The sequence below is a fragment of the Coloeus monedula genome, assembly GCF_965178545.1.
Source record: "Coloeus monedula genome assembly, chromosome: 14".
Taxonomy (NCBI): Eukaryota; Metazoa; Chordata; class Aves; order Passeriformes; family Corvidae; genus Coloeus; species Coloeus monedula.
The window spans coordinates 6645038-6668198 of record NC_138794.1 but is presented as its reverse complement, the minus strand read 5'-3'; the positions used below and the strand labels follow the sequence as shown (position 1 = coordinate 6668198).

Below are 23161 nucleotides of genomic sequence, written 5' to 3'. Positions count from 1 at the left end.
TGTTTTTTTCTGTAGAGAAGGATGCTGCATAATCTGCATTCCTCCCAGTTGCTGTTACTAGTTTGCTTTGATGGAACTGGCATCAGTTCTGCTGGTTATCTGCAAGCTTTTGTGCTCCTGAGTCTTGTAAATGTTTTGGATTTTATCCTGAAGAGAAAACTTCAGAACATTTTCCCTTTTCTTCCCAAGAAAACAAAACCAACCCTTTCCTTGTAGTCACTGGCAAGAAATCTCAGATGTTCCATTTTCCTTATCTGCAGCGCAGCAATTTGCAGCTCCTGGGACAGTGTGAATCAGAAGGATAACTCAGGGAAATTGCAGGATATCATAAATGCTGCTTTTTGACATTTTGGCCCCATTTATCATTATCCGTTGGCTTAAATGTATTTATCTGTTGAAAAAAGCTATTAAATATATGGAAATGCAGCAGCTCTGGCAGGTGGGGAATGACAGAGGGGAGCACAAAAGCTCAGCAATTTGCTAAAACTTTCTTAGAGCACATGTATTGGCCTGACATTTAACTGAGGGGAGAGGCATAGGAGCGGGGCTTGGGATCCATTATTCCAGTTAGGACTTAACCTTGCAACAACAAGTATTACTGGAGAGGGATCTTTGAAAAGCTAGTAGAGGTGTAGGATATGTTAGTTTATAACCTTAGAATAAATATTTTAGGATTTTTCTGGAGCAGCATCAACTGTTGAGAAAATTCCTCACTAATGGTGATGCTTCCATGTATCTGGCTGTTAATTATACATGTTTTATGCCCTGAAATTCCTTTAAAAATACTTTCTAAAATTAGGCTATGGGGGAGAATATACTCAGCATGGATTGATGTAGCAGTCCTTAATGAAGGCTTTGTGGACCCAATGAATCCTTACCCTTGTATATACATCTTTAGTCCAGAGGGATGAAAGTGGGGTAAAAATGGATAAAACCTGGGTTTTTTCCACAGGGTCAACATTCTCTCCTGGGCTCTTGAGCTGTAAAGACGTGTTTGTTTAATATTCTTTACAGAGGACTACCAGGGAAACGGATAAAACAGTGAGCAAAGGAATACTCATGTGGTCCTCAAGCAGACCTCCCAGGTGGGAGCTGGATTCCAAATGCCTCCTCTCAAAGTTTGCATTGGATTTTATTTCAAGTTTCCAAATGCATGGAGAGAGGGCACGAAAATATTGGTTGGATGCGGGTGTAGGTAGGAGGGTGAGCTGGAGTGTCTGTTATTGCTGGGAGAGGGGCTTGGCTGCACTCAGGGCATCTCAGTTACCCATGGGGGCTGAGATCCCCCTTCCCACAAAGCAAACAGAAAAATTGGAAGGGCAAAACAAATGCCACAGTGTCCTCAATCCCCTGCCTTCATTAGCAGCCAAGCAAAAAGCTGACCTGGGAATGTGATGGGAGCCTTTGTACAGTGCGTTGCTTTCCCACCGCTTCCCCTCCCAGATTTTCAATTACAAGATGATAGAAAAGATAACTTTTTCCCTTTTGACAGAGTGCCTGGCCAGGACAATACACTGAGTCGTGTGGGCTTCCTAAGGGCTGAGTCCTAGGGACTTCAGTTAAAAAGGGAAAAAAAAGAAAGGGAAAAAAAAAAGGAAGGGAAGCTGAATCATTTTCTGGCATGATTTATTCATTTGAATGACCCGTCTCTGTTTTTCAGTTGCATTACAGTGCCTTAAACTGTAGGCATGAAAGAATGGTAAAAGTTGAATAATTTCCTCAGTTCAAGATGTGTCTTTTTGATATTGTCCATTAATTTCACTCACTCATGCCATGCGTCATTTTTGTTGGGCTTTATCCGCCAATTCATCTACATAATCTGCTACCCTGGCTCTGTTTTTAGCTAAAGACATAATTCTTCAGATAGAACCATCCACCAGACATCTCATGGCACTGATCTCATGTTATGCTGAGGCATCCTGGAGTGGCTCAGGCCTGCTCCTGTGCCCTGCCCACAGCAGTGGGGGTCATTTCAGAATACAGGGGTGTTTCCTGCACTCTGGAAATGTGGGGTACTTCGTTTTCCTGCACAAAAACTCAAACTAATTTTTATCCTCGTATTTTGAACCGTAGAAATTCAGTCTTTCTCGAATGTGTTGTTATGGGACAACAGAATATATGTTTTTAGTTGTGTGAGTCAATACTTTCTTATATCCTATATCTATCCCAATAGTGTCAGAATGGGCTTTTTTATAATGGATGATATAAAAATGAAAAGCTCCTTTGATTTTTGAATTTGTGAACTTTATAGTTAATGAAATATCCCATTTTTCTTGCATTTGAGACAAATGCAATGATCTCTTCCTTAACTCCTCTGTAGGACAAATTATTAGACATTGCTTGATTGGGCTTGAGCAGGCCTTCAAGTATTTGGGGGCTAGTCTGTGCAAACTAATTTCAAGTGACTTGTATAATGTTTATGGTGGTTTGAAAACTCCTATAAATGCAATTCACTATTTTAGATACTTTTATTTATATCATTATCCTTCAAGATCCCAGAAATTGTAATCCTGCCTTTAGATTGGAATCACTGTAATTAATGAAGATTGTCACTCATTGTGTGCATGTAAAATTTACACATCAGCAAATGAAAACCATAAAGGAAAACATAAGCAAATCTATTGTGACCAACTGTAGTTTTGGATGAGATCAGAGAAGTGAATGTCATTTCTTCAGCAGCAGTTCCAGGCTGGGCTGTGGCAGCTGTGAAATCAAGGCATTATCTCCCATCCACTTGTTTTGGTTGCAAATAGTGTTATTCTTTACAGAATAACAGAACGTTTTTTTGTGTTTGACCCAATCTGTAGGTCATTAGACCTGGTGCCCTGGTGGGAAGTGCCTGAGCACGGGAGCAGCTGACAGGAGGACACAGGGGATGTGTAGCTGGTTTGTTGCTGCAGTTCAGAGTTCAGGTGCTCCTTGACAGCCTGCTTTGGGATTGTTCCCACTTTATCCACTCGTGTTTTCCCTTCCCTATTTTCAGGATGTTGGAATTCACAGAGCAAAGAAACATGTCCAGTGTTTGACAACAGAAGTATTTCTCTCAACTCCCATAACATGCTAAATAAATATCTGTGGCGTGGTCCAAGATCCCACAGCACTTCAGCCAGCTAGACATCCCAACTGCAGTTATTTTTGGTAAAAGAAGAAGCAGATCTTGCGAAGTGATGTAGAGTCAGCTGAGGGGTTGCTAATCTCTTGTGTGGGTTGTGTTTCTCCTGTAGCCATTTGGGAGCAGTGAGATGGGCAGTTGACTTCCTCTGGAAGGATGTTTGGGCATGCTCCATGGCTGACCAAAGCTTTGGCATTTTTCTGAAGGTTATTTGGACAATAGAAATTCCTGAAAAATGTACACTGGGTCTCTGAGAAATATTAGAAAAAGGGAAGGTCAGGAAGTGGCTGAAGGTCTCTCAAGGTGTTTTTGTATTTTCTCAGAACACACGCTCCGTGTATCCGTATGTCTGACAGCTTTCCAAGCCCTCCTCATTCCCCCGCGGCTCTTTAGCTCTTTGTTAGACAGTTCTGTCTTTGAGCTCTAACACAGGCTGCAGCTGGACAGTGGATTGTCTGGATGTTAAATTAGCTCAGTCATGTTGTCCCAAAGTGTTGCTCTATGAAGAAATGCCTTTCTCCAGACCTTTGCGTGAATATATGATTTGAATAGGGAAGTTTTGGGAGAGTCCCAGGCTGGAGAATAAAACTTGTGTTGGTACTGTGGATGATTTGCCCAAGGATTAAATCAAGCTGATGAATATAAAGGTGTTTTAGGACCAGGATTGTGAAGGTTTGTTGCTGCATCACTGACCTTCCCCCTTAGAGTAGCACGGATTTGCCGCAGATGGGATCCCTGTGATGTCTGGTCATGGGGGACTGTCCATGTCCCTCTCTTTCTTTCCGTGCCCTGCTTTGTAGGGAAATTCAAAATCACAATCAGCCTTTTGGAGCCACTTGTAGCTTGGTGTGACTCTGGTGGGTCATGCCATGGCCAGAGGAATGCAGCTTTGACCGAAGTGCCACCACCCCACAGGGATGCAGACAGGCATGGTGGGACTGCATCAGCCAAAACTCCTCTCAGTGTTGCAGTGCTCTTGCAAACATGAGAAATGCCTTACCTAACGTCCAGGGCTCTTGATCAAGGTCTGGGGTGTGAGTGCTCTCTATGGTCAGCAGGGGCCTGGTCTGCTTCAAAATCCACGTTTGAGCGTCTGTCTCGGTCTGGTCACATGTGGGTGCTGACCTCCCTCCCTGCAGACACGGTGGATGTGCTCTCCCTTCCAGACTGGACGTGCTCCTCTTACAGGCTTTGCAGCATTAGAGTGCAGATTTCCTTTGCCTTATTTAGTTTTAGGAAAAAAGCGTTTTGTTTTGTCTATCCTTGCAAGTGCCAGAAATGTAAAATTTTAAAAAGCCTTCCCCAAAAGCTGCTTTCTTTAAAGAAAAGAGCAATTTAAATTGTAATTCTTCTCTCTAACTGTCTGATGAATTTATTATCACCTCGTTTTAGTGCCCAAAAGTGGGTTTTGTCTTTTTTAAAACAGGGAGAATTTTTTCCTTTCATCAACTGCTCCATTAGTTCCTATCAGAGCCGCGGTTAAAAAAGTTAATACGCCTGGGTATTTCTGCAGATTGCATCATTGCAGGGTTTCATAACGATATGGCAAAAGTAATTCGAAACAGATAACAATAGTTCAGTCTGTTTCAGGATAACCATGATTTCCTTGTCATTAAGAGGTCTGTTAGCGGGTGGAGGAGGAGGAGGAGTTTTATCTGGATGAGTTACAGATCATATGGTGTGATCAAGTGCCTCTTTTTTTTTTTTTTCTTCCCCCTCTTTTCCGTCCCTTGAAATCCTCAGTGCTGGACTTGGGTTTGGATATGAAATGATTGGACAGTTTCAACTCCTGTCTGCACAAAGCGGCTCAGAGCTTCCAGATGTTTTCAATAAGGAGCCCAGAACTGTCGCATCAGCAGCCGGTGGCTGGGGCTGCTGCTCGCGTCTCCGCTCCATTTTGAGCAAGTCGCCAAAAAAAAGAGAGAATTATTTACTTGTTAGAGTAGGGTTTCTTTAATTTAATCTAATCTTTATCGTCTGATTGTCTGTTACATTGTGTTTCAGAGCATAAATACTATATACTGTCTAAACACTTGTATAGCATTCAAGGACTGCCTTAAATAGCTGGACAAAAGAGACTGGAAACCTTTGTTCTGCTTCGTCCGGGCTGAGTTGTGTTCTGTGTCTGCCCAGCGTGCCTGTGTGGATGGCAGGCTGTGTGCAAGGCAAGATTTCTAGCCTGAAACAATGCAGCAAAAGCCCCACCTAATGTGGGAAGAGAGTGATGGTCTCCCAAGGGAGAGTTTGTCTGACACGTTATCTTCTATTTGTTTGTATTATGTTTTTCCCCACCTTCAACAGTGAAGTCTGGAAATGAAGATGAGATGGGACTTTGGGTGTCTGTAGTTGTCACTGGCCTCCTGATCTTGGCTGTGAGGCAGGAACATAACCACATTAAAAACTGTTGGAACGAATTAGGGATTTGGAGGCTTAAATTTAAAAAGAAAATAGAATGGAGAGAAGGGGTTATTTTTTCTAGGTTTGTGTTGATTCTTTCCCTCTGTGGCTGAAGGTGTAGGGGAATCAAGGAGTTCAATGGACAACCTTTACTAGATCAAGACACATAATGACGGAGTAAGGCAGATCATCATCTTGATTCACAGGACATGCACCAAATCCTGGGATATCCCCCAAGTCCTGGGACAAGTCCTGTGCCCAGAGTCACCCAGTGTGGCGTAGCTTCCCTGACTGGCTCTCTCCACCTGTGTGCACCTTCCACCTGAGCTTTCTATTCCCTGCTGCCCCATGAAAGCACACAGTGGGTTGCTTGTGGCTTTTGGCTATCCCAGAATGCTTGTGCATAGCTGAGGAAAACTGGCCTCCTGCTGTGAAAGCTGCACATTTCCCAGCGTGTCTTCCATCTGCTGTGACTGGAGATGTTTCTCATTTCCCCTTACTTGCAAGAAGGGCGAGGTAACGTGAGCCACAAAAGACTGGGTGTTGATGCAGCTACAAGCTGGACCCATCTTGCATCTCTGTGGAAGATGCACTGTCACAGTTAGTGATGCTCACCTGGCAGTATCCTCTGCATGGTAGGCATTGCTTGAGCCCTGCAGCTGGACTTCTCTTTGTGGTTGCCAGAGGAACTCTGTGGATCAAAGGTGAAGTGCTTTAAATGGAGTGTCTGAGTAGAGCTGCGCAGTTGTTGTTTGGATAAATCCAGCCTTGGTATACCAGCAGCTGTAATTAAATTGATTTGAAAACAAACCTATCTGCTGTATCAGTTGAAAAAGAAGGGTGCTCCATAATCGAACATTAGAGCATCATTAAAGCACTGTGACTGTTACAAATTCCTACACCTGAACTAAATTCACATACTTTGTTTATGGGTTCCTGCCTTGTAAATTTAGATTTGAGGAAATCCCTGCCTTTTATGGTAGTGTTTGAAGGGCTGGAATGCTGTCACAGCCATTTCTGATTCCTCTTCTTGATGGGCACATGATTGCTGGGATTCATTACTTGTGGAGAAAACTGGTGGCTCCAGAAAGTCCCCAAAGTACGACCACATTGTGTGTGTCCTAATACTGAAAGCAGAAGCTCTGCTTGTTTTTGGAGAGAGCACAGTCATTGCCTGAGATCTTGAGCCAGGGATTGTAGCTGTAAGAGCCTCATAGAGGAATCCTCCTCAGTTCAGCTGGTGGAGATGAAGCTTTGGGATGTGAGGGAGAGACTGGAGCTTAAGGAAAGTGTGGGGAGACCCCTGGCACTGACTAGGTAAGAGTGTACCTGTGTCCCTTACCGGGAGCAGCTCATTTGCTGCGAGTCCCAGCCTGCTCCAGCGCCTGAGGACACGCTCAGGTGCGATGCCCAAGACGGACCTTTGTGTCAGGGCTGGCCAATGTGTCACCAAGTCTCAGGAAAAGATGCCCTTCACTTGCTTACTGAGTCTGCTAAATGGGTAGGGTAGCTGTGCTTGTGTGTAATCTGACTGTATGGATTGGGGCTGTCGCATCCAGGAACTCACGATAGTATGTGATGGTTCTATAAACTCCCGGTTTTTGGTTTTATGAACAGGCACGGAAAGGGGTCAGTTCCTGTGTTACTCACAGGCAGGCTGTGGTGCAATGTGTTTGGGCAGTCAGAAGACTGGGTAGCACTGGGAAGAGAGAAGCTGGAGTGCTTTCTTGCAGCAGATGGGTTTAGATTTCCTTTGGAAGACTCATCTTGGACTCAAATGTCCGAGAATTTGCGTTTTATCCGTTCTGGTAGGCTGCAGGGTTTCAGTCACCTTTGCCAGAGTTTGAGCTGGTGGCTACAAATCTCCTTATACAACCGGGGAACCGGGACCACCCTACAGGACTGGGTGAAAAGACCTACAACCCCCAAACTAAGCTCCAGGAGTGGAGCAAATCCCAGCAGCAGGAGGCGGGCCAGTTCTCCCACCGCTGCCGAGGGTGGCTTTTGGAGATTGGCAATTAAACCTTGGGTTGATAAGTGGTGTGTCCAGTTCTGCGTTTCCTGCTTTGCAACATGGGATTAAAAATCACTGCATTTTCAGCTTTTCCATCTAGCAAAGCAGCAAGTTCTGGTCGCTACAAACTCCCGGTCACTGAAAACTCCGCTTCCCCTTTTCTTCTCTATTTTTTTTTCCTTTTGTTTTGAACCGCCCCCATTCCCTTTTTTGAATCGGTGAATGAGAGAATGTCTAAAGCCAGGGAAGTATGGAAAGATTTCATCCCTGGAGAGGTCAGGGTGGGGTGGAAAGCGGAGGGGGCTGCAAGGGGGCAGTTTGAAAACAGGAAACCATGTGGCAGTGAGCATGCAGGGCCCAGCTGATGTGAATGAGCTATTGAGAGCACAGACTCGGGGCTGGCCCTGGCATTTAGAAAGACGAAAAACTTTAGGGTTGTTTTTTTTTTCCCCAAGAAAAAAAAGCTCTGCCTTTCAGGCTAGAATAGAAGAGGGAAGATTGTATTTTCTGGACAACTAGTTGCTGAGATCTTTGCTCTGTGTTGCAAACAAACCAAGAATAAAGTAAATGACTGATTCCTTTTTTTTTTTTTTTTTCCATATACACTGATTAAATCATAAGTTTCCATTCCTGCTTTAGGAAAGCATTAACCTTGAAACTGTCTTTCATTCACCTGGCCTGGGGGAGTAGGAAGAGTCTTTTTACCTCTCCAAAAACATGTCCCTTTGCTCTCAGTCTCATTTTGGACTGAGCAAACACACCGAGTGCCTGCAGAGGTGGAAGAGGCTGGCAGAGAAAAGCTGCTGCTTTTTCTTCCCCTGCTCCCTCCTCTTTTTTTTTTTTTCCCTCTCTCTGAATCATGCTCCCACAACTGCAAAGTAAATTTGAAAGCTGGGAGAACACTGGTGCAGGACTAAAAAGGCAAGCAGTGACGTCCCAGCCCAAATCAGGAGGGAGTGGCTTTATTTCATTATTTTCTTTCCTTTTGCCCAGTGCTGTCATTAGAAATTTAAACTTAATGCAAACCCAAGCCGCCTTCCCTGGTGAACAGTGAACTGACTCGGAAGGAGGAAAGTACTTTTTTTATTGTTTCTTTCAGTGCATGAGGGCGTGAAAAACAAAGCACTTTGGTGACACTATTTGCGTTGGATACGGAGATTGGGGTTTTTTTTTTGTTGTTTTTGTTTTTTTTCCTGAATTAGACCCGTCGTGGCGGAGCCTACCTTCTGCCTTTGCGCTCGGAGCGTCAGTGTTCCTGCTGCACACATCTGGCTTTTGTTCTCTTCTCGGGCAGGATTTTCATTCTGGTGCTTTTTGGATATCAAAGTTGTCTGGAAAACATTTTTTTTTATTATTATTATTACTATAACAGGAAGGCTGATACCATTCTTAGCAGTCGCAAAAAAAATAATCCTATATGTATAAAGCTGTCTTCAAATATCTTTTGTGTGCTATAAGTTCCTGCATTGCCTGTATAAGCAAATCTGTTCCGAGAAGACTTTATCAGCCGGGCGCAGCGCTGGGATTTTCATTTTCCTGTTAAGAAGCTCGGGCAGGCTGGTGTGCTGAGACACGGGGACTCCTCTGAGCACGGATGTGAGAGGTCTGGGGCCGTGGTCAGCCCAGGGTTCATGGTGGGCTCTGCTCCTCCGCCGGCTTCTTGGACAAAATGTACGAACGCCACAAGAGGCGATACAGCCTGTGCGACATTTCCAAGGTGGACAGGACTGTAGATGTTGTGTTGTTGAAGGTATGATGTTTGTTTATTTGTGGGTTCCCTTCCCTATCTCCAGGGGATCGATCTGTCCTTGCTGTACCCAAGTCCCCAGCAGGACAGTGCGGAGGGGAGGGACAGGTGGAAGAGCTCTTGCCCTTCAGCATGGAGGTGGTTTTGAATGTTATCAAACCATTTCATGCCAAATATTATTATCTCTGCAACTGGATAATCTCTTGTGGCATGCACTCTTTGGGGAGAGCTCCCTGGCCATCCTGTGTGCCCTCTGCCCTTAAATAGTCCCTGGTTTGAAATCTCACGTGGGTTTTCTGTGTGAGGGGCAATGGGTTTCCATTTCCAGTGCTCACTTCTGAGGTGGAAAGGCACATGTTCCCCAAAAAGATTCATTCTGCCAAAAAAAGGCATGGTGGATCCTCCTCTGCCTCTGTTTTTTGTTTGTGTTAGAAGGGTTGCTGTCAGTCTTGTTGTTTGGGTGTGATTTTGTCTGAGGATGGGTTGGAGCAAGAATCAGGAGTGGCTCTTGGCTAATTGTCCTAGTGTGTTCCTCCTCTAATCTAAAATTAGCAAGGGCTCCACCAAATGGCACAATGGCAGTCTGGGAATGTCCTGTCTCTGTAACAGCTTTGTGGAGCTTCAGCAGTTTCCTGGCAGAGTAGATGGAAATAGGAGAGAAGCCAGAGGGACTGCAAAACACAGCCCAACTCAGAGATCTTAACTCCTGGAAGAGCATTTCTTTTCCCTCTCCCTTTTTCTCTTTTCTCTTCTTAGCTGAAGCAGTGGGATTCTACATGATCATATGGCTTCCTTTTTTATGATTTTTGGTTCATGCTCTTGTGTCCAAGTCAAGACAAAAATATGTAACACATTTATTTTCAATTAATTTTTGTTTTACTTTATCTGCACTAAAATAGACCTAGCTCCTGTTAACTTGCTTTGTTTATGAATGAAAGTGTTTTCCTTTATTTCAGTGTACCCACTGGGTTTTAGTGGCACAAATAGCTGTAAGTTGTTTTCTCTACCAGCTCAATTTTTTTGAGTATTTCTGAACTCTCATGTTACTGATGCTGGTTGAGGATTGAATCCTATGGTATTCAGTCTGTAGACACAGTATGAGTCATTAAAAATGTTGTATTGTGGATGCTGCTTCTGTGAAATGACTGCTTGCTAATTCTTGGGAGGAGACCTGGTACCCCTGACAATCTTGGTTGCCAATAAAAAGCACAATCTTTTTCTTTATAAAGAGTATCTGAATGCCTGGGTTGAAATACAATTTGCTAGAATTATCCAACTTCAGTATTTCTGATGTCATCAGTTTCTTAAATTAGTTTTTGTTCAGCAAAGCTTAGATTTTATAACAAAATGTGGCTCTTGTTAGTTCCAACTAGTATTTTCCTAATTGAGTTTCAGAACTGTGGGTTATACTGTCTGTTCCTGCAAATGACTCAGTGTCCATATATGTGTGCGTGTGTGCACGCATTGCTGCTCCCAACACAGGCTGTACAGCCTGCAGATGTTTAAAATAGGGGGTTGCTGGTGACAGCTACAGCTACAATCAACTCTAGCTCGATTTTCAGTCATTCTTCATGTTTTCTCTGGTTTCTGTAACATAACTGGTAGATGAAATTAAATTTTGATGATCTAGGGATCCAAGCCAATGCTCGAGTGCGTCAGTGGCAGATCATCTCTTGACGTTAATAGGCGTTGGATCAGGCCCTTAATGGGGGAGCTGGGGGTGGGGTTTCTTTTGGGTTTGGTTTTCATTAAAATGCTGAAATAAAACTGTACCTTATCTAGGTCATATTTTGGGGAGTTAAGAGGACAGGGTTTCTTAAATGTTGAAAAGCAAGTACATGTCCTTAGAACAAAAGCAAACCCACATTGGATCCATCAAGAGTGCTTGAGTTGATGAAATTTTAACAAGACACCTGCAAGGTACCAAACAGCTTTCAATTTGGCTGCAGGTTGACTCAGACAAGCTGTCATTTCTTTGAGTGGTAGATGAGTATGTTCTTTGCTTCATTTTAAGATAGGGAACTCAGAAATCGTAGAATTGTTTAGGTTTAAAAGACCCTTAAGATCAAGGCCAGCCATTAACCCAGCACTGTCAAGTCCACCTCTAAACCATGTTCCCTCAGTGCCACATCTACACATCTTTTAAACACCTCCAGGGATGGTGACTCAGTCATGACATAGGAAAGAAAACCAGCTGCTAAAAAAGGACAACGGGAACAAGTGTTGAACAAAGAAGATCTTATGCCGTTTTGGGTACTGGATGTTTATAGATGGGATTATATTTGCATTGATTGCATCCATTCTTAGATACAGTCACAAAAGAATTTTTGGTTCCTACCCGTTGTTTTGCAATGCATGTATCATCTGAAGGGCCACTGTCTCGAGGCTCAAATTTTCCATGTTTAGATTGTGCTTGAAACAGTGGCTTGTGAAGTTATGAAAAAAATTAACCTCAGCAATTTTGAGGGTTGATGCACACAATTATTTTTGGCTTTAGCATAGCTTCTTCCTCCTCTCCACATATGAAAAAGCAAGAGGCAGTAGGTTACCAGCAGTGTCCCAGCAGTAGGACTTCATCCTAGGAAGAAATTCCTTACTGTGAGGGAGGTGAGGCCCTGGCACAGAGAAGCTGTGGGATGCCCCATCCCTGGAGGTGTTCAAGGCCAGGTTGGATGGTGATTTGAGCAACCAGGAAAGTTGTCCCTGTCTATGGGAGGGGTGTTGGATTGGGATCATCTTCAAGGTCCCTTCCAACCCAAACCGTTCTATGATTCCATGATTCTTTTACTGGCTGCTGCAGCAGTGCAAACCTGATGAACTTGGATCCTGAACTTAGGGTTTGCCACTGCGCAGGGAAGCCTGGATGATGCAGAAATGACTTAAAAACCTGCTGTCATTGTTCCTGCTGGGTTTGCATTGTAGCAGATGAGGCAGTTGTGGGGTGTGTGGGATGTCTGCTTGTCTGAACATTTTGCTTAGCTCTGAGCAGCTATGTGCAGAGTAAAGCAGTCAGTGTGCTATGTTATTGCAAGCCCAAAATGGGAAGTTTCTGTGTGCCCATGTGTGCCTTGGCAGCCCTGTCTCATTTTTATGTTGTGCCTGCTACCACAAATAAAACTATCTAGGGACGGGATATGAAAACCACACTGGCTGGCACCTTGCAAATACATGTGAAGTCAGACAGGCGTTCAAGTGGGGATGAACAGGGAATGCTTTGCAGAGTTACAAAGTAAGAGGTGGGCTTGCTTTGGGAATGGGAGACTGAGAAATGGCAGCTGGGAATGTTCTCTAACAGTTTCTGCCTTTATCTGCATTTCACCTCTGTATGTGAATGCTCAGGTTGTTAAGTTTTTTCACAGCTGGGGCAGTGAGGTTTGATTTTTCTGCTTTTCAGATGAACTGATCCCATTCAGCTTCCAGCTGAAGATCAGAACATTATTCAAGAAATTAAAAACAGTGTTAAAAATTAATCAAGGCATTTTGAAATTAAAGGGACAGCACTATTAATTAGATGTTCTGCTCCCTGGCTGCTCTGGTAGCTTTACTCCAGCACCAAAGATCCTCTGGAATGAACCCTGCCCACCTAAGGCAAAGTGCCATTTACAGCAGTCTAAGCTGAAAGTAGTATATGGAGAAGTCCCTAAATTAGCTGGAACTGGGCTTCCTTCCATTGTATGTTGAAGCTTTTTTCTCCTTTATTGACACATAAGCAAGTTCATTCCTTCTTTGGGGTTGTTGTAGGGGAAGCATGTCCCCAGCTGATGGGTATGCGGTGTTCATCAAACTTTGTGGGCCTAAAATGACTCTGAACTTTAATCCTGCATCTGTCCATGCTCTTCTGGTTATTGAAGGACAGAAGTGTCTTTAGAATGATGTAGAGAGTTTTTGACTTTTTCTGCTTGTGTCTCACATAGAATTACGACTGGAAGGGCAATTTAAATGAAATTGTTGTGTTTTCACATTAGGCACATACATGTTTGTGGGAATTTTGCTCCCATATTAGTTAAGAGATTTTTTTTTTTTTTTTTGCAAAGCCAATGCTGTTATTTTTAAAGTTTAATTCAAGTCTGTTGACTTTTACTTTTGCTGGTGGAGGACGTCCCAGTGCCAAGGGCTGGAAAATGTACTTGGGGCACACTTTCTTTTTCCCAGCTGGGACATTGCCAGGGGGATAAATGCACTCTAGGAATTTAGTGTTGCTCTAGCACCATAAAGAGCTAATTTATTCAGTCATGTAACATGTCCTGTGCTTCTAGGAGCCTTTTTTGGTGAAATCCTTTAATAGTGTTGTCCATAGCACTGCTGGCTTGTTGCTGTGAGTGAGGTCAGTTTGGACCTCCTTGAAAAAATGTTGTCCTGATACAGTGTCACCAGTCCTGTAAAGGTAAAAGACTCAGTGTAGCATATTCACAGTGTTAGAAGAAAAATCTCCATAGAAATCACTGCAAAAATGCAAGTGTTGTCCCTTCTGGCATACATTTGAGGATGTCTTGTGTTCTGCATCCACCTGTTAATATCTTCCCCCAAAGCTTAGAAAATACACAGGGAGATTACAAAAAAAATCAAATAAAAAGTCAGTCTGGAATTTGCAAGCAAATTGATATGTCTGCTCTTAATATTGTCTGGCAAGATGATTGCCAAAGCAGTGATTGTTGCTCTTGACGTGAGTTTTGTGTGTATGGAGTCTTTCTGCAGCAACAGATGTTGAAGAAAAACAGTGGAAATTCCTTCCCCAGATGCCCCATCCTTCATGTTCCTTTTCAAAGTGTTGCGGAGGATCTTGAAAGGTGGTTTTTGTGAAGTGGGTAAATCAACTGTTGCTTTAGTTTCTAGTGCAGGAACTGCAGGCAACTGGATAATTTCATTGTAAATGGAATTGTGAAGTTCAAAGTTGGTCAGCATAAACATTGAATTCCAATTATGTGTACAAATTTCTTTAATCCTATAGGAAATTTTCAGGAACAGGAAGTTCCTAGAAAATAATTACAATATGAATAGAACTTAAAGAAAAATCATTGGATCATTTATACTTGTGAAAGAAATTAGTTATAATTGAATTTAGAGTATTACTTTTTTCTACTACTTTTATTCTACAGTGAATATTTGAAATGGCTATTACTCAGTGTGGTGCACAAGTACTTAATGATACACTAAGCAAGCTACAATTACTCTCCTCAATATTTTCCTATGTGCAGTTGTATCTGGTTTTAGCTGTAAGGTAGATCATAGTCTGGAAGCTGGGGAAAATAAAAGGAGAAAAATTGAAACTTGCAAATTTAGGACAAAGTTAAAGTAATATGGAGGGAAGATGAATCTCTAGGGATCTGTTAGGAAATGAAAGCTAAAGTCATCTGGTTCCTTATGCTCTGGAGATGTTGATTTATATCACGACCAGTGAGGCTGACAAGTGCAAACTTTTGCAATAGCGAAAGATTTCCTGAAAGGTCAGTGTGTTCTCTTTATTGTGAAATGGAAGGCAAGAAGAGTTAAAATAAAACCAGAGGGAGAGAAAAAGGACTTTTCCATACTGGAAATGTAGGAGAGGTACGTAGGTGCGAGGTAGTCCCTGGTCCCCAAGGTGCCTGTTCCTCGTGAGCCTCCATCACACGGCTCTGCCATAGATATTGTTGGAATGGCTTTGAGAAGGAGGTCCTGATCCTGCTTTTATGAGCAGGCATGACACTGCTCATAAAAGCAGTGGATTAGATAATTCCTTGTCCAAGACCAAGGGGAGAGGAAGGAGGAGCCTGGAAGTGGGGTCTGGAGTCACTCACTGTTCTGTGGGATGGAGGACGCCTCAGCCCAGGGTGTCTCACAGCTTGTCCAGTGCCATCCTTTTCTTGTACATTAAGTCACATCAAGTTTAAGTTCAGAGTCTGCAGGAAGATGTCCCTGAGAATCAGGAAATACCCATGTATGCCCAGAAAGAGCAATGGAACCATCTGCTGCTCTCAGCTCTAGCTGGTGTCCTAAAGGCCTCTTTGAACATTTAGCCTGCTGGTGTTTCACAGGCAAGCAGAAAATCCTCTGGGATTCAGTCTTTGGTGCCTGGGGATGTGCTTCCATTATTCGTTCTGTGTGTGAGCTGCAGATAAATGCATTCAGGCTTCTGTATGGAAAAATAGCTGGTTCTCTCCTGGCATTTCTTCAAAAGCTGTGTATTGAAACTCGGGTCCCAGAGGCTGTTTCATATTCCCTCTGCCACTGGAACAGCACTGCATCCTCTGCTCCCACCGCAAAGACTTGGGATGCCTGGAATCAATGAGCTATAATCAGTGTGGGCAAGGAAGAAAGTGTGGGGCTTTTATCATCTTCTGTGGCCACCAGCCTGTGGTCCTGTCATTGGGCTTCTCTCAGCAAAACAAGAAACTGGGGGAAAAGGGAGGAATTTTCTCACATGTAATGCACGCGTGCCTGCAAAATCCCAAGGCAAGCTCATTTCAATTTTCTCCCTACTGGTGCATTCCCCAGCTTTGGTTCAGGTGCTTTTGTAAAGGCAATTTCCTCTCCAGCTCTTACTGTCTGTACCTGTAATCACTAGTCCTGAGTAAACACAAGCAGAATTCAGGTGTTGAGGAGGGATCCCAGTACTCAGTGTTGGGCTGTGGATAGGGGGGTTTGTGTTTTGAGTATCTATGGACCACCCAGTTTTCTGAGAGCACGCAGTAAACCTCCCTCAAATCCTGTCTGGGCTTGTTTTGGCCTAGGGAATACTTGTATATAGTAGTGGTTTCCTTTGTTTTTGTTTTGATGGTGATTATTATTTTTCCTGAATTAGGGCTACAGAGATAAATATTTAGTTTCTAATGTTTTATTTTGTACATAATCAGGTGTATCAGAAGCAGCACCTTAAGCCTCCGTGTTGCTCTCTCATTACTTTTTTAATAGAAAAAAGCAGATGTTTTCAGTACTTGGCAAAGCCACAGGGCTGAAGAGAGAGCTGGCTGGGAAATGGGAAAAATGCTCAAATCTTTTTTGAAAAAATGCCAATGTCTATAATGTATTTTCAGTGAATGACTCAATTGGTTCTATTAAAGTAAAATATGTAATGTTAATTCAGCCTAATATGGCTTATTCAACAGACAGCTTGAACCTCTTCATATTTTGTTTTCTAACTGCTAATTATTGAATGGGATGTTTAATTATTGATTTCCAGTAGTGGATATCAGTATAAATCAGAAGTAGTTCCTTTAAATTTGATGGAGATTTGTTTAAAAGTAAGAAGGGTCCGACTATTCTTGAAGAGGAAGGAGGGAGGTGCAAGTCAGTCAGAAGGAGGCAGAATTTGATTCTGTATCTGAAATAGGTCAGTCCTTCATTTGTGTGGACTTGAGCACATTTGCATTTGTCCTTCTGTGTGTGTTCAGCCTCAACCTCTAGATTTGCCTTTAATAAAATATAGGAAAGTGTGGTGCAAATTTATTCTGCTTTGTCTGTAAAGAATAATAGCATGATACTTACTGACTTTACAGTCATAAAGTGGTTTTTAATGACTTTGCAGCTCTTCTAAGAATAAAAAAAGAATAAATTCTGCAGTTAATTTTAGATGCTAAGGTTAGATACCACACAGACTTGCTGAGAACAGGGAGTGTCTTCTGTGGATAGAATCAGAACGTGACCCACTGTCCATGCAGCAGTTAAAATGTTCCTCATGTAACATCCTTATTTCACTTTGGAGAGAAAAAAAACCACTGTTTTGAAGTTTTCCTTACAAAGCCTTTCTCAGACTGAAGACTGCTTCTCTTTTCCTTGCCACCTCTCATTTAATACCGAGGTACTGTATGTAAAAGGGAGAAAATGGATACACAGGTGTGTGTGGAGCAGAGGTGCAGGGAACACGGGGATCTTAGATGTGTGTACACAGATGGGTGTGATGGGGTCCTGGGTGAATATCTGTGTAGTGCAGTGTATCAGCAGGGTCAGGGAGTAAGTACTACAAAGTGTACATCATCCCTAAGAAAAACAGCCTGCAAAATTCCATGGAGGTGGAAGGGATTTCCAGGTGGGATGTGCACTGACCTGGCTCTGGTAGAGCTCAGTGTCTCCTTCTCCTCTCCTGGGAGACTCCTGCTCATTTTTCCCTCTCTCAGAACTTCTCTGTTCCTTCCCTGTCTCTGTCAGCAAGAGCTGCTGGCTGGGGAAGGTCATGGCATCCTCTCCACTGGAGGATTTTGAGGGCACGTTGGGTTAGGACCTCTCAGATGGTAATTGAGCCTAACTTGGCACAGCAGGCAGGGACTAGCTGACCTGTCAGAGGCCCTCCCAACCCCATTTTGTCATCACACAAGTATGGAAGAGGACAAAACCTGAGGAAGAAAAATGTGTAGCAAGTAGCTGCCAGGTCTGGAGGAGTGAAGCATTGCCTCTGTGATGTGGAGAGCAGGAGGTGAGTGGAGGTGCTGGCAGAAGCCCCTCGGGTGACAGGCAGGGGATGAAGCCAGAGTGGGGAGGAGCCAGCCAAGGACTGCAGTAACACATTCCATGATCTCAGTGAGAGAGGAAACAAGGACGTGGGTCATTAGTCAAAGCAGCACGTCAGGTCAAGGGTAGGAGAGGCTTGGTTTTAATTTATTTTTAAAAAATAAATAATAAGGCAAACCCCCAGTGCATTTCTTAACATAGGAGAAAGGAGAACAATGAGGGGATGAGAATCCAGCAAGGACTGCAAAAATAGAGTAGGATCATGGAGGAGATTTGAACATGGGTCAGAGGCAAAAAGCGAATAGTAAAAATTCACTATTTGAAAGAGAGGAAAGGAAATTATTTCAGAAAATAAAAGGAAGGCCAGAGAGAGAGGATAGGAGAAATACTTTACATATCAAATCAAAGTCATCCACTGCAGTAGCTTTCTTTTAGCTACAACTTAACATGCGATATCCTGTATGTTGAGGCATGTCAGGAGGGGAAATAACTTCTGGGTTTTGTGGTGTGGAACAGGTGAGATTTGCATGCATTTGGCAGTAACTAAAGGCATTTGGCTCAAAGAAATGGCAGAGAGAGTAAAGGGGCTTCCAGCGTCTGCCAGCTGCTGACAGAAGTGATGGGAAGTGAATGTTGGATGAGCCAAGGGTTGTGCATAGTCCAGCAGACTTCAGAGTCAAAATGTTGGACAACACAACCCGAGTGAGGAAGATGAAAGCACAGGCAGAAGGAGGAGGAGTCTGAGAACAGATCAGTCATCCTTGCTGAAAGACTTCGAGTCATAGAAAGGGTGAAGGACAGGGTGAGGTGATAAGGGCTGATGTTGAAATAAACCATGTGATGTGTCTTAGTGTTAAAATGGGCGTTTCTGTCATCATCATTTCAGTTAATGCAAGCCCAAAGTGTTTCCGGTTCTCACCATGACCTGGGCGCTTCTCAAGCCCTCCATTCCACATCATCAGAACACTTTGCTGTCTCTGAGCTAATTATCTGTACAGCAATATGGGTGGTAAGAAATTTCTGTTCTGTAGGTAGTGAATTGAGGCATAAAGCAAAAGAGTTTTCCTGCAGTTCCGCTACAAGTGGAAGTGGGACTTGAAGCCAAGGTTATCCAGTGCTCATTTAGTAGCTTAAACACTGACTCATCCTCCCTCTGATATCCTTCCTTGAGCGGGAGCCACCTTCAAATCAAACTTTCCACGGAGAAATAAAGGTTTTTGCCGTATATTAATGGTTTGTTTAGTGATGCAAAAAAAAAAAAAAAAAAAAAGTATGTAACTTTTGACATTTTTATTATTGGGAAAAAATTAAGCCATAGCTCTGTATCTGCTGGTTGATGCAGAGGGACATCGGAGAAGAGACTAGCAGGGGTGCTGGTGAGAGTGGCCTCTCTTTGATGTGCTGTGATGTGTTTTCCAGATAAACCGTGAGAGCTGGTGTCCTCTGGAGCCGTGTCCCGACCCCTCCCTGCTGGAGCACAAGCGCACGCGGGAGTCTCCAGGTGAGCCTTGTACTGAGGGCAGCTCCAGACCAGCAGCCATCCTCCTCACTTTTTCTATCCTTCCTTTTCTCCCTATTTTTGACATCCTGGCCTGGATGGGGAAAACACATAAATTAAAGAAACCGTGTACTGACTGTGCTGTGAGTCATTGTTAGCACATGGCTGCAGCACTTGACTAGCAGGGAGCTGTGTGGTGTGTCAGTGTCTCAAATAACTCTGCATTTGAAGTGCTTCAGTATTTTGATTTCCCCCTCCCCTTTTTTTAATCTAAATAAACTTAAAAGGGGGGGGGGGGGTAGTCACACAGACATGACTTCTAGCTAAATGGATATGATAAAAGAAAAAAAGCCAGAAATTTGAACTCCTAAATCCATATTTAGACCCAAATCAGTGGCTTGAGATTTCCCCCCCCAAAGTTGCCATGATTGCAGGCTTCAGGAAGCAGGAAGGCTGTTCAGAGCCATCGTTCCCACACCCTGCCCACCGGCCGTGCCAAGCTCCCAGCCCTGTGTGCTGGCTGGTGCTTTCTGGCTCTTCCACTGGGATAGAAAATCCAGTCTGGGCAAGCTTCAGAGAAGGGTTGGTGTCCAAGATAAGAAAAAAAGCATTTCCTTTCATTGGATTATGCATGTTCGAAACAAATAGAGTAATTTATCAGGGCCCTGAATAGGGACTTTGCTTAGGCTGCTCATGGAGAGGAGGCTACTTGCCCTGCTGTCCTTATGAGCAGTGGTCTCACCCAAATCTCCTTCAATTTATGTGAGACTTCACAAAGAAAATGACTGAGCATCAGTGTGACATTTGAAGTCTTTCAGAGTGTAGGTGAAGAAGGGATAGTGTGAATTAGTGACCTGACAGGTTTATCCTAAACAGAAGTTCTAGCTCACATCAAAGTTAAATAAGTGCTTTTTTATTAAAAAAAATAATAAAAATTGCTGTGTTTAGAAGAGTTGTGATCAGTAAATAACTGTTTCCAGTGTGTTTTTACAGGAGAACCTGTGGTTTTGCCATGTCTCTTGCTTGCTAATTGTATCTGTGAAACCCTTGCCTTTTATGCTTCAAGCAAGAGTTACTGCAACCCATTTGTCTGCAAAATTACGTGCACTCATTTGACTTGCCAGATCTATAATCACATATTCTTATGGATCACTCTCAGTTGCACACCTATTAATTATCTAATGCAATATTACACTATAGGAATATAATATCAATTACATAATTAGGTAGCTATATATACAAATTTGTATTAATAATTATAGTAATACGTGTCTTTAACACATGCATAAAGAGACAGGTTTTTAAGTAAATGTGCTCTCCAGATGGACTGAAGCAGCAGAAGGATCTCAGGTTATGCAGGTTCTGGCCTTTCTAAAAATACTATTGTTACTGCACAGGCATCCTCCTGCTGCTCTGTGGTGCTGGGCAGTGTAGAGAGGGCAAGAAAAGTCTGGCAGCACCTAACAGCAGTAAAACCACTGGCTGTTATAATGTGGCTAACTTAAAAATACACTACTTGATAAGGAATTAGGCCTTTTTCATCTGCTGAAATGGCTTGCAAGGACAGAGACCTCAGATTTTAGAAGGTAGCCTTTTGAAATTAAGTGCCCAGAGGAGTGTAGCAGATACGTGGTTATCAGCATGGAATTGGAGGGCTCAGCCCTGGCTTGGAGGACACCAGAGTCTGGAAAATGTACAGAAGAGATTGCTTGGAAATGTTCTTCCTAGGGCTTTTTTCTCTGTATTATTTTTTGCCTTTACATTGTGCACAGAGCTGTTGCCGGGGTGTGAGAGACAGAGCCTGGCTTTGTGCGATGTCTGCGCAGTTCAAAACAAACCCGGCAAACTGAGAAAAGGGGAGGGAGAAAATGGGGAAAATGTGCATGCCTCCCGCCAAAGATAAAGGAAGAGCGTAGGGAAGAGAAGGTTTGGGAATGAGTTTCTCAGGACAAATGAGCTGAGGTGTCTGGGGGGTTCCCCATCACCCTGCTCCTTATCCTTCTTCCCCGCCACTTCATCTCCTCTGCCCCTGGGAGGCTCCTGCCGAGGAGGCTTCGCTGCCTCTCGTGCTTTATCCTCAGGGTGAGGTATCCGTCCCTCAGCATATCTGGGCTGTCCCCACTGATTTTCCAGTGGAACGTGGCTGGAGCCCCTTTGTTTTTCAGTCTGGGCTGTGGACATGCTGTGCTGGCTGCCAGCTGGATGAACGGCACCTGGCCCGCATCCTCACAGCCTCTCCGTCTCTTCTTTCCCTTTATTCCCCCCCTTCTTCTCTCCCCTCCCGTCTCCCCCTCGGTGATGGAAAAGCAGTTCAGATTTTCCAGGTTTACCGAAAGGGGAACAGGAGCAGCTGCAGCATCCAATAAGTGCTTTTCCAATTCTGCACAGCGTGGAAATTCCTCTATGGGGTAATGGGGTTTCTGACTGGCTTCAACTCCCCCTGCCCTGAATGGGGACAACCCCACCACTTTCAAAGTAATGTTATTTTCTCCAGAAGTGGAGTCACTCCCATCAGTTGGGATGTGACTGGGGTGTTCCATAGCTGCTGTCAGGCACAGATTAAGGATGGGGAAGGCAAAGAGGTGACCTTAAGCTACCCAAACCTGTTGTCCTTGCAGTGTTTTTTAAGCTTGATGTCACCAAGGATGGAGTTAGTGAGGTGTAATTTAAGAGTGAACCAGTATTTTATTGCCTTGGCTCCTCTCCAGACAGCTGAGCACATTTTGGATCTGTTTAGTTAGAACAGGTTGGAAAATAGCACCTTTCTTTTTTTTTTTCTTTTAAATACTAATAATTAGAAAACATTTCAAACTGGGAAAAACGAGTGTTCAATTATTGCCAAAATTATCATTAACACTTTTGACTGAAGGGTGAACAAATAAAATGCGTGCAGGCATTTCTCAGGCAAATACTTGTCTGTTAAAGGTTTTGGAAAGAGAGGGCTTTTTCAGGGGCTGCAGTCTAGTTTTGTGCTTTTGATTAACCCAGTACAAACAGCTGGAAGCATTTGAGAAGAAAAGAGATGCAACATGCTTATGTTTCAATGCCAGGAGTTATGAAAGCTGAATGTTTTTTAAAAATCACCTTATTTTTGAATCTTAAAAAAAGAAAAGCTTGTCATAGAATTCACACGAGTGCTTTTTCAGTAAGAAGTGTAGAAGAAGAAATTAAATAATTGTCCAAATACGCGCTAAAAGCACCTTGGCATTTAGAGGGAATCGATTCTTTGAGGAAAAAAGCTAATATTGACAAGTTACATTTTTACATTTATTGAATATTAATCTAATGTTGCAGTTGTTGCAATAGATAGGAAACATCCCATTATGCAGTGTATGTGATACCTCATATGTAATGTATTTATCAGCACCTCAAACTGCACGTGTTTACAGCTGTTTCATGCAGAATTTCACTTTGCACCATGTACTTCAATGATGCACTTTAAAAGGAGTTCTAAACTCTGGAATAAATCACTTGAGAATTCGCAGGCAGTTTTTGGAGGTGAACAGATTTATAAAGCTTTATTTCTAAAGCCGTGTGTTTTAAATCCTGGAATTCACTGAGAGAATGTGAGTTGGATGTGTGGATGCTACAGAAAGCCTCAGGTTGTGACTCTTTGTGCTTTGCTCCTGCAGAGTGTGAGAACTTCTTGGATGATGGGCTGAGTGGCATCTGTGCCTCATCACAGGGTGGTCTTAAAAGAGAGTCTGGGAGTGAGTCCGACCTCTTCCCTTTGCCTGGTGATGGGATGGAAGACCTTGTCTTTGGGAAGGTAAGAAAGCCTGGTTGGGATATGGTTAAAAAAGCCCCTGATAAACCCATATGCAGACGTAGATCATCTTGGTTTCACTGATGAGTTGGAAACATGGAAGTGATTTTCTTGGAACGGAATAGATGGGAAGGATCCGGTCTCCTCCTTGGATGCAGCAACATGAGGGATGTATTTACTTGCAGCAGAATTCCAAAAGCTGTGCA

General features: G+C 43.3%; 1 protein-coding gene across 1 annotated transcript in view; it reads left to right on the top strand.

The window, feature by feature from the left end:
* The window catches only part of AKAP13 (A-kinase anchoring protein 13), a 200941-nt gene that overhangs the window by 124300 nt on the left and 53480 nt on the right, over window positions 1-23161 (top strand). Inside the window, exons 11-12 of the mRNA XM_082291019.1 lie at window positions 19111-19192; window positions 22822-22958. Coding sequence (XP_082147145.1) covers window positions 19111-19192; window positions 22822-22958 — 219 coding nt within the window. The remainder of the gene's footprint in view (window positions 1-19110; window positions 19193-22821; window positions 22959-23161) is intronic.